This window comes from Streptopelia decaocto (assembly GCF_964273445.1).
Source record: "Streptopelia decaocto genome assembly, chromosome: Z".
Taxonomy (NCBI): Eukaryota; Metazoa; Chordata; class Aves; order Columbiformes; family Columbidae; genus Streptopelia; species Streptopelia decaocto.
In genome coordinates, this window is record NC_138657.1 from 6,481,781 (window position 1) to 6,493,985 (window position 12,205).

General features: G+C 38.1%; 1 protein-coding gene across 4 annotated transcripts in view; it reads right to left on the bottom strand.

Annotated features, from left to right (window-relative positions):
* Positions 1-12,205, bottom strand: part of VCAN (versican) — a 114,506-nt gene that overhangs the window by 12,320 nt on the left and 89,981 nt on the right. For all 4 annotated transcript variants that reach the window (XM_082074479.1, XM_082074476.1, XM_082074477.1 and 1 more), the window contains exons 11-12: positions 8,329-8,487; positions 7,481-7,563 (exon numbers count right to left, since the gene is read on the bottom strand). In XM_082074479.1, coding sequence (XP_081930605.1) covers positions 7,481-7,563; positions 8,329-8,487 — 242 coding nt within the window. The remainder of the gene's footprint in view (positions 1-7,480; positions 7,564-8,328; positions 8,488-12,205) is intronic.

Consider the following 12,205-nt stretch of genomic DNA (forward strand, 5'->3'; position numbering starts at 1 on the left):
CTTTGATATTTTTCTAAACAATACCATAGTAAGACAACTTTTCCATGAGGAGCAGAAATCACTAAGCATGGCAGGAAGCTCCCACTAGATGGCAATGTCTACTAACTACTGAGTCCAGATACTGACACAGACTAATTCCAAAATAATAATTGTTCAGAAAAGAGGTCTCTTTTATTAACTCTTCAAAAGCTAACTGAAGCCAGTGAACAAATTTCCATTGAATTTTATTTGCTCTGTACTAAATCTTCTTAAAATAATAACTTTCGCACACTGTATAGTTCAATTTTGTGGGTATATTGTGTGTGTTGGGCTTTCAGAACTCACCTTAGTACAGAGACTGAAAAATATGGCAAAGAGCTGTTGAAATTCTCTAGCTAATGGGTGGGTGTTTTACCATGGAAGAAAAGTATGGTAGAGTGTTAAGTGTTGGTTGGTATAATGCATGTTCTTTGGGAGTTACACTAACGTAATTATATATTGTCAACGTGATGCAAGTCGCATGGGGTGCGACTTATTCTTTTTGTGCATAACTACCAGGAGAGCCACTGAAAAAAAAAAAAAAAAAGGAAAATCCTGCACTTTGTCATTTATGTCAACAATTACTGCAGGTTTGAAGCTGCCCAAGATTTTGAGCCTGGAGCCAACTATAACAAGGCTCTGAAGTAACTGCTGACCCCCGTGCTAAAAAGGAGACAAAAAAGTGCTTTGTCCAAGACGCCCTCCTGACTGCCTACGACATACTGAACTAAAAATATACCTGTCATTAATAACATTATATAGTTCTCCTCCATTTAAATGCAGGTCAAATGAGCATCTTAAAAAGAGGCTGTAATGACTGACTGCAGCACAAAACCAAAACATTTGGTAGATTTAAAATCTCCTTCTCCAAGGATCCTGTGGGACATGGGCACAATGAGCTTTTTGTTTGCAGCTGACTACAGTACTTTTTAGTTTGTTTGCTTTATTTAACCCTCAGACGCAGGCTCCTTCCCTACAATACTCCAGGCCTTTTGAAGGATTTCATGTTCAATAGAGTTACTCTTTCTGAGAGGGGTGCAGTTACAGATTTGTTCAAGTTAAAGCATTCTGATTCACTGACCAATAAAGGAAGGAAAAGAGAGGGCTTTGTCTTTGCCAGAATTAAACTTCTGTTTTGTTTTTATTTTTTTTTTTTGGGGGGGTGTTGTTTTTTCTTTTTAATGTCTCTACCTAACACTGACAACCTGAGGTCTAGCATTGCAAAACACAAAGCATAAACAATCCTATGCTGAAGAAAAACTAACGTAGAGTCTCTGGACAGTTTTAAAAGTGGCAATATGCCCCATTACTTTCCTAGCTGGCAGCATTCTCTAAGTGACAGACAATCTGGCCACAGACACTAGCCAGCTCCTTATTACAGCACTAATCTTATGTAATGGGAGTGAGCTCACCGCCGTACAAAGCACTAATTATCAACAGCATTTTCCAAAGGATATGAATAACTCCCCTTGTGAGACGGAGGCCCAAGGCACAACCCCAAGTAGCTATATGCACTTAATCCATAACTATACCACTGTGCCCGCTCACAAGGGTCCTTAACAGTGAAACGCCAGCAATCCAAATACAATGGAGGAGCTGCCAAAAGCAACAGCAGATTTTTGCTATTTGGATGGGTGTTCTTTACAGCTGTAAAAGTTACTATTCACAGAACTAAGAGAATTATTTAAATTCAATTACCCTAAGATATTTTCAAACGTCACATTGTGTTCATTCGTCCTTTGATCAAGCCAATTGTTAGACATTTCCACTGATAATGTAACTTGTGTTATTTGCTAGTTTATTTTACATAAAATTTGAAGTATACAAAGATCCAAATAGGTATTTTTTTTATTGGTTAGAGCTTTTTATGACAGCAGTGCAATGAAGAATCTCCGTGATTCATCCAAAAAGAGTTGTTCACTATCACAGAAATACTTGTAGAAATATCTACAGAAAAGTGCAAGAATAATTTTGTTTCTGTAATTTTAAAAATATAAAGTCTTACATATGGCCAATTTCACTTGTGTAGAATGAAAATCAGAGGAAAACTAATACTCTCCCACAGCAAATGCCAACAGAACAGCCCTATAACTATACTGCAATAGAAGAAAGGCAGAGCTAACAGAACATGCTCTTTAAAAAATTATACTATTTTCTTTTGCCTCTTGCATCTGTCAATGTAATCATACCTGAAAAGTCTTGAGTAGAAATTGCCTTGATTTTCAGGAAGTAAAGAACAAGGAAGCTCTGAAAATATTGGGGAGCTGTGAGTTCTCTGTACACACTTCAGTACCTGCTCTCACTACCTTCACCTTTGAGACGAATTATTTGAAATTAGGGACTAGGCAGATATGCCAACATTTGCAGCTTACAAACGCCCTCCCTACTGGTCCACGCTATCTCAGAGGTTGCTCGTACTCCAAGCCCATGCTTGTGGCCATGGCCTCTAATCTCCATCTCTCACTGAATTTGCACCACAAATGAGGATCTGGGTTTCCTGAAAGAACATTCCCTTTTTTATGTTGTATTAGCACAGCTACAATCAACTCTTTTCCCTTGATATAAAAAGGCAACGGCTGCTGCTGCCAAAGTGTTTTTCATGTGGCCCATTCCCTCAAGAACATGAATCCACCTCTCCCAACCACCGGAAACACTGAAAAATTCTTTCTTTCAAAAACATGAAAAGGAAAAATAAAATAGAGCAGGAACACATCATAGATGAGAAAAGATTGCTTCCTGCCATACGGATGCAGTACAACAAATCAGAACAAATTAGATTCATACGGGTTGCAAGCAATGGATTCATACATCTTCATACTCTGACCTTAGCCAAGAAGCTCCCAATTTGTTTTGTAAATACTTTTTAAAAAATTAATATATGCAAATTGGCCTGGGCAATAAAATCTTGTATAACTGACTATCAGTTAGCTGCAATGTAATTTGTTTCTGGAAAAGCAGCACCTGAACTAACAATTGAACTTTAGGGCACAAGAAGTATGACCTTACTACTTTACTCATGTTATTTTGTGCTTCTCAAGAGCAGTCTTTGTTAGGCATGTAGTTGGTATAGCGTCTTGAAAAGGTGTCTTTTACCAGGAGATGGTGAGACTTTATCTACACAACCCCAACTATTACATAAAATTATGCCATTTTGCCTGAAAGGCAGGGAAATGCTAAGCAGTTTTAAACTAAAAAAACACTTTGCAATTGAGAAATAAACTTGCCAAAATCTCCTAAAAACACACAATAACTATGCATCAAACACTTCAGTGAGGTAAATCAAAAAGTCTCCCCAAGCTCTCTTTGCAGGAGCAGCATCTACAATTTAAGAGTAAGCCCATTTCTATTTTGTTAGGAAAATTTTCCTTGTCTTAAAAGTTCTTGTAATGGAAAACAGGCAGAATCATTACAGATGTGGACAAATGTGATGCGGATCTAAAGTTTTAAATACTCTTCTTCGCTTTTTCACTGAATCTGGTTGTACCTGCTTCGTTATTCAAAAAAACCAACATTTTCCTTGAGGAACTCTGAGAATCAGAGCATGTATTTACAAGATCACTCTTCATTCATTCCAAGACTTGCTTACTGGCATCATTTTTGCAAGTTAAACATAAATTCCAGTTGATACATGAAAGACATGCACAGGAAATGAGTGCTTTTTTTGACTGCTGCTGTTTTTGACCGATTGGTATCAGACAGTATTTTCTATAGGCAGCTGACTATAGTTGGTCCACTACTACTCACCTAAATAATTGGTCCTGTTTTCAGTAGGTCTGTGAGCCTGTTAAGGCTGTTCTAGGTTCAATGCAGGTTTTCCAATAAGAACCCTAATTCTATATGCTCACTTCTTAAAAATCTTGGTCATGTTCTTCCACAGGCGTTAAAAAAATAAACCTACCTCCAATCTGACTGAAGGGGCATGAAATGATCTCATACACTGCACAGAAAACTGAACGGCTGTTGCTGATTTGATTGGTGAAACTGTCACCTACTGATTCATGAAGTAAGGGAAATATCTGCAACTTTACCCGAGAATTTAAGTTATCTCCCATTACTAAGCCAATGGCAAAGGCGAGTTTACCACCCTCATCTCACATGAACTGGTAAGAAGTGTACTGAAAAAGAGCTGCCCCTTGTATTTTGGAAGCCAATGGAAGTGAGACAGCACAAGATCTATATGACAGTGCTGCATATGACTATGAAGTCTACGAAAAATAGCTAAGGTGGGCATGTGTATTCAATAGCTCACTGTAATTAGAAACAATGTGCAGTGCACTTGGAAGTACATTTGTTGGTTTTCACTGAGGCATATTTAATGGTGGCTGGCACTTCACTTCAAAAAATCTGGAAAAAGCACAACTGAGCATGAGCTGAAAATGTCAAAAATTACTGATTTCCTTCCACTGAACTCATTGGTTGAAATACCTTCTAGGTGCAAAGCGAAAAATAAGTATTTGATCCCTTTTCCAGAAACTGCTAACAAAATATATGCCAACACCTGGCAAAGGAGTTCCTTTCCAACATACTGAATATTTAAGTTGTGGGTTTCCTTATGTTCATGGAAAACTAGTACCCAGGTAAACCCACCTTGTTCCATAATCTCCAATAGTAGAGGCTGTGGTTCAATGATTCCCAATTCTAGTCAGTTTTTTTGGTTGTAGTGAATTGGGGTTTTTCGATATTTGGTTTGTTTGCTTTTACTGTTGTGTTTTTGTCTTTTTGTTTAGAGAGTAAACTCATGTGAAAGAGAAATCACTAAAATGTATCCCTGCTATTTCTTCTGGGCAGTGCTGGGTCAACTGAAGCACTGGGCAGACAATTCCACCCATGACACGTCTTGCTATTGTTGTCCATTTACTTTTTCTTCTAAGTCTACCACACATTACAACTTCTTTTCACAATCTAAAACCTACTGAAATCATATAAGCATGATTTTAAGACTAAACCAAGCTTTTATCGGCAGAAAATTCCAACAAGTATCAAGATAAAGATGAAAATATATCACTTGTAGATACACAGTCTACCTAAGAGCTGGAGTGACTTCTGATAGTATCTCCAACTCTTATAACAGGAGATTTCTCAGCAGACTTGACAAATTTTCCTCTATGCCAGAAGTGTTGAATGGAATTGTAGATAGATAATATTGTCTTGGAAAAAGAGTGAAGCTGGGCAACAATGTTAGAAACAGATGAATTACAGATGCACCCTGATATGTAAAACACAAGAAGGTTATTTAGGTTTTGGCTATATGAAAGATCTAGTTTCAGAAATTCAAGTTAGAACACGCGTGTTGATTCAATAATGTTGATTTTTATGACTACAAATTATATTTATGCATTTAGCACTGTCATGACTACTGTTGACTCGCAAATACATAAACAATGTAATTTTTTGACCTACACAGTACTCAAGTTCACTGGAATTTTAAGACATCATCAGAGAAGTATTTGATGCATAAATTTAACTATGTGGTTGTTCCTATTAATCACTAGAGAAGTAGTAAATTACTATAACAAGAGGAGTGGTTAGAAAGTATGAAGAATAAGTTAAACACTAAAGAAAAGGAGCAAATGAGGAATCTGCTCAGAACCATGGTATCCAGAAACCATATGGAACAGGTTATGAGGGAAAGCTATTGAAGCAATGAACATAAATTATTTCAAGAGACACCTAAATTGTTTCTGAAGGAAGAGACAGAGGGAAGTTGTTAAAAAGAAAAGAGAAATTAAGTGGAAAAGAAGATCAATCAAAAGATAAATCTGTCGGACAGATGGCCTTATTCTGTTCCTAGAATATCTTCATTTCTTAAAATTGAAAATTAAAGAAAAAATTTCATACCACATTTTCCCAGTAGCCTGAATTTAAAAATGGAATCTCAGCCTTAATTTTAATTTCCTTGAATTCATCATTCATTGGCATACCAAATTTGGCTTTGGAATGTATAAGCATGTTATCTTGTTTTATACAACGCAGTGTAAGATGGGATGCCTCTTCAGGCACTACACTTATGCCCAAATTTATCTCACCTAACTTTAGATTCCTTAGTGAAGTGCAGGCTCCATGACCAACCACTGCAGACAGCCTGACCACCCCTGACCCACCACCAAACCTAAACCACCCTCAGTGGGTGCCTGTCACTGCCCATCAGGTGTAAGAAGCCACGTGAGGAGACAGAGAATGAACTCATCCCCAATGAGTAGTGTTCAAGGCCATGACCCATCCTGTGCTCCAAAAAATACATGATAGGCAAGAGAAAACCATGAAATGAAACTCTTCTGCTCACATCCTGCAAGACTTTGTGGCTCCAAGTACAAATGGGTGCATTAGTACCACCACAGGGCACTGGGCAAGCAGTCAGGCAACAAAAAGTCTCATCATCTTTTTCTTCACCTGCCACACATAAGAATTTCCCCAAGAAATGGCTTATTTACAAGGCATTTTAGAGGGCTTTAAAATTCTGGTTATCTCCATGAAATGATGATGAATGAAGCCTTCTTTGCCCCACGTGTCTTTCTACATAAGTTGTAGCCACATGGTATGCAGCAATGATCATTGCGTGCATGTGTGAGCGTGTGCATATGTATGTCCAGATGCTTTCTGCTTTAAGAAGAATTCAGAAATGGAAAGCAAAATTATAAGCGTAACCCCATAACCAGTTCTGGTTGTTGTTGTTTTGGTGGTTTTTTGTTTATTTGTTTGTTTGTTTGTTTTTGTTTTTAATGTAATGTTCTCCATTGGGTGTTAAATGGGAATAAATCACTCGTCTCTTCTATAAAAGAAACTGTTGTGAATTGGAAAGAGCTCAATCTTTTCCCGTATCCATCAGCTCTTTGATTTAGGTTAGTTAAAGGTGAGTAGAGAGTGTTCTGCCTCTCCTTCTGCTCATTTTCCTTCCTGTTTCAAGGTAATAGGAGCTATCAACAGCATCTTAAAATTTTATGGAGAGATTATTGGTTACAGGCCTCCTGAACCACCCAAGGATGGCTGCTTACCCATCCTAGATGTAGAGCTACCATACAAACTAGAATAACCTCTAGCAATATTTGAGAGGCTCCTTTTTGCACTCTCACAGACCTAGTGAATGCAAGAGCTTGAATGCCATATCCTCATCGAAAAATGAGTTCTGCTGCATATATAGAAGGGAGAGGAGAATTATGATATGTGTCCTTGTGTGAGAACAGAGGAGCACAAACCAGCTCCAGCACAGACCTTTAAACAGCAGTCTCAGACTCTCTGACTTTTTCTGTTTGGAAGCTTTGAGGGCTCCCACGTATACAATAATAAGAACTAAGAATAAGGTTTCAGAATGACACCACAAAATAGTACTTATTCCAAATAAAAGTTTGCTGGCTGTTTGCTTGGGTGCCTATTTAGTTATGCAGCTTCCCCCATAGCTGTTGGGAATTTCGTAAACCACCACAAAAATAAATGAATGAGTGATTATATTTCAAAAGCATCTTACCAGTGGGCTACCGTCAGTCCAGCGGAAATCACGCTCAAACATCTTGTCATTGAGGCCAATCCACTGGTAGTCATGCCCAATACCTAAGGAACCAGAATGATATTTTTATTAACCTTCCCATAAATGGAAGCGGTTTCAGCAAAGAAAATAAAAATAATTTGCAAAAAATGAATCAGACATCCTGTTCTTAAGATTCTTCTACTCATTATGCAAACAACTACTTGCAAGCTGGTTTTCAGCTTTTCAATTTTAATTTGGGATTTCTATAAAAATGCAGATTGTCATTTGACAGTTTTAAACAATCCTGGCTCTTCCCTCCTGATGGCATCTCCCGATGAAAACAAATTAATTTCCTACCTGAGCACATATGAGAGGAAAAAAAAAAGGCAAAAATATTAAAATAAAAGCATATATTTTAATCTACATTTTGCAAGTTTTGGTTAGGCTGTAACCAGTGTTGTCTAGATTATGCAACAGAACATACAGGAACTGTTTATTTATGCCTACCTAACACAATATATGGTGATGTGGTTATTGATGCCAGGTGCAAAAAAAATTCCAAGGCCTCCAGAAAAAATTGTTGTACAGCTTTCCAATGCTGAAAGAATACTTCCTGTTCTCTTCCTCAAAACAAATGTACTTTCTATGTAACAAAGAATAACTTAATAGAGATAGGGAACTTGCACTTACCGCACAAGTAAACATGAAGAACACAAAGTGTGCCTTTTAAACATTCTAAAAGTATATTTTAAGATGGAGATGTAGCAGCTGAGTGACCAGGACGATATTTCACTAGCTCTGAGCCCTCAGTGCCTGTTCTTGTTTAGAGAAATCCCAACAGTACGTACGGTTCACAAAGATCTGCTCCTCATGAGACAAGATGCTTGTCAGGTGCGCTCCCTGGAGGCGGCATTCCCTTTCGGCTGTGTCCCACGTACGCCGGTGGGCAAAGTATTTGTAGCACTGTCCTTGGAACTTGTGCCAGCCATAATCACAGGTCTCTGTGTCTGCAACAAAGAGATAAATCACATGTCTCTCAATGGGTGTGAAACACTGGCACGTTTCATGCAAGCCAATGGATTTCTTGGGCAAAGGTTCAAGAAGTAGAAATGCAAACAATCAACACTCATGTTTGATAACTCACTACATTTTCACGTAGTTCTGTTTACTCAGTTTCAGCACAAGGTGCAATAATATTACTTGTGTAAGGAGGGTAATTGCAACTGGCAACTTTGTGAGCTTCCACTGATGAAATTGTGCTGCACCTGGACAGACTTAGGAGGACATCTTCAGTCCATAACTATGGATGAATTAAACGCCTGGATGTTGGACTGCAGTTAGTCTACATTTCATTTGAGTTTTCTGGGTCTGTATATATGGGAATTTTTACTTGCAAGGGCAAATATTTCTTTGAGTGATTGTACTGAATGATCTTGGTTTGGAAGAAACAGACAACTGAAAGTAATTTGAAGGAAAACCATTGTGATTGTTCAGTCCACAGATGCAAAGCTGCAGTATTTTCTTTCTGTATTTACTCCTCCAAATCCTGCTCCAAAACCCATCTTCCTTGACAAAGTCTAACTTAATAAACTTTAGGCATCACTTTCTAAGGAGGGAAGTGAAGCTGAAATATAAAGTAATGAAATACACATTGTCTGTGCTCGTATGAGGAATGGTACTGATACGAATGCGTTACATAGAGAAGTTCACATCAGCCAGTATATCCTTTCATCTAAAGAGAAATAAACACAGGCCTTAGAACAGTAACAATCCATGGATTTGACGTTAATTATCTTGTCAAGGTTAGGCAGCTGTAAACAGAATAGATGGCAAGAAACAACAAAGTTCCAGTTCCAAGTTTGCTTCTGCACCAACACTGTAGGAATGAATCACAGACAAAAATCAGTATTAATAGGACAGGCATAGCAAATACATTGCCTGAATGTGTCTGAGCTGTGCTTGAAGAAGAACTTGCAAGACAGTTTCAGGGAGAAATGCAAGAAACAAAAGGGAAAACTCAGACTGCTTTGAGTTACGGCGGAAGAAATGGCACCATAAAGGACACTTCAGCACAAGATTACAGCTTGTTCTGACCACAGCTGGTTCCAGCTATCTGAGTACATGATGGTTTACTCTGAGGGGCCTCAGATGCAGGATGTTGAAGAACAGAAACCCAAAGTTTGGCCTTCCCCACCCACCAAACAGGAATTTGCCACTTCCCACCAAGGTTTATCAGTTCCCAAACAAAACTGTGCCTGAAAGCAACTCTCTGGCCTTTCCAGAGGAATAGATTTGTTCTGGGTATGAAACTGCATTTCCTATTTTCAGTAAGTCAATATAATCAGTAGTCAATAACATGCTTTGGCCAAAGGGTCTCTTTTTGCAGTAGTACAGAAAAAGCAAAATATCACAGAATATGCCAACAACTTATGCCTGCAAATTCTGTAACTATGGTATTTCTTAGGCTTGAGCAGCTACCACCTGAAAGACAATTGTGGAATAATCTTTTTCGTAACACAAAACTGGTTCTTAATTCATAACCAGAAGAGGACGTTCGCATCCTGAACCACCATAGTGTCTATTTTTAAAAAGTTTTTAAATTTTCCAAGATAAAAACTAGCCTTTGGACGTGCATAAATGGATTTAAAAGTGCAAACATATAGCTTCGGAGGCTTACCGAAATTTCTCTGACAATTCCTGGCAACACTAATAATACAGCAGTCATTGTCTTATGAGTTTGGTATCAAAATCATTTTCTAAAAGTCATCAGTACATAAATGTAGCAAATACAAAGGCATAATAGTGCTTACACTGGTTATCTTCTATTTTCAACAAGTTAAGCTGTAGAAAACTGCTTGTGACTTGAGTAATCTGAGCTATGAAAAAGGAATGTAATCTATATCTTTGGGGTTTTTTATCTGGTCCCTCTTTGTATTCTGTATGAGGTGCAGGCTTCAGATACAGTTTTAATCTCTGGCATCTAGGCCATCTTAAAGTTTAGTCTGCCTTTGGCTTCCTAGAACATTTTTTTAACCACACAATGCTGACTAACAGTGCTATGTCCTTTGTGAAGGCACTTAAGATTTTATTATTCATCTTGTTCAGGGACTCCCTGTCCCACAGGAAAGAAGTCACATAATAACAAGCAGAATTGCATGCTGAGAAAATCGTGGCCAGAGAGCATTTCCAGGCTATTCTAATCAAGCCTTCCTTCGCCTCTGCTGAGGGAGGCAAAGAGGGTTGAAAAGACAAATCCTAGAAGTCTAGGTTCAAAGAATGAGATGTAATGGTCAGAGCATGAATCATAAATAATAAAACTCCTTAAGGTAGATGGTGCCAAATGATAACGCAGGTACTCTTAGTTGAAACACATGCACCACAGCACATGTATTATACAACTTCTCCCTGCTATCCAAAAGGGCATGTGGCTTTCCAAAAGGGAAAAGCTGAATAACTTCTTCTGCACCTGTTTGTAAACCTTATCTACAAAGACAGAAAAAGCCAGGGCTGATAGCTATAAAATAAAGAGGATTTTTAGAATAGGAAGAGTGGATTTGATTTTTTTTTTATTATTTTTTTTGAGACAGGGTGTTGATGAGAAGAGGGGAAAAAGGGACAGGGAAAGGGAGAGTCAGGAGGCTAGAGAATGAAAAATGCACACCAGGCAAGTGAAAATGTGGGCACTGTTTCATTTCTGCAGTGCTTTGTCCTGAGTGTGTGTGTGTGTACCTTACTACACTAAGAAAACTGAAAGGGTGACACAAAGAAAAGGGTTCCATATGGATATAGGTTTTAATGATTTTACTGAACCCATAAAGGCTAATTGCAGGTGGCTGTAAACGTTCTGATCCGATCATCTGTAAGCAGAGTAGGTGCAAGCATTTACTGAATACAAAACTTTACGTTCATTGTATACTTATTCAGGGTGGTAACCATAGCTTTCCTTAACCTTATTCCAGAATGTGATGGAAAGACTGAAACACAGCTTGCCATATTTATGGTGTTTTAAAAGTTGTCTGAGTAGTCTTAAGATTTCTGACAATGTACAGGCTTTTTCAGTGATGTGTGCAAAGAGTTACTTACACACCTTTGTTCTCTGTAGTTTCATGAAAAGAAAGAAAAGTTCTCTGTAGGTTTAATACATAGGTAGGTACTACTTTTTCCACAGCTGCAATAAGCTGTTGACAATAGGTCCCTTGTCTTTAAAGAAATTCCGTAAGAGGCTTAAAGAAAATAAAGACTGAAATGCGGGTACTAGAACATAATGAGAGTCTTGCTCAGCTGTGAATTTTATCTATGACTGTCTGCCTTCATCTAATGAACAAATGTCTGAGGCCCATTAGCCCACACATCTTGAGGAGAAAACATTTCTCTGGTGAATGTTCAAAATAATCCCTTCTCAGCTGAAAGACACCAGTCAGAGACCATCTGTTTACAGAAAGTATCTTTGCACTGAGCCATTCTTTAATACTTTCATCCAAAGCTATCAAGCCCTGGGAACAAAGTGAATCAAATGAGAACAGAGTTATCACAGACATTTCAACAATGAACCTGGGTTATAAAAAAAAACTTTGTTCCTGATATGATAATTGAAAAAACAAAAAAACAAACAACAAACCCCACTCCCCCCAAAAAACCCCAGTTGTTTTGTTTTCATAACCTGGAAGAGAACAGCTGGTTGTATATTATCCCAAGGAGGCATGTCCTGTAACAAACATGTATGCG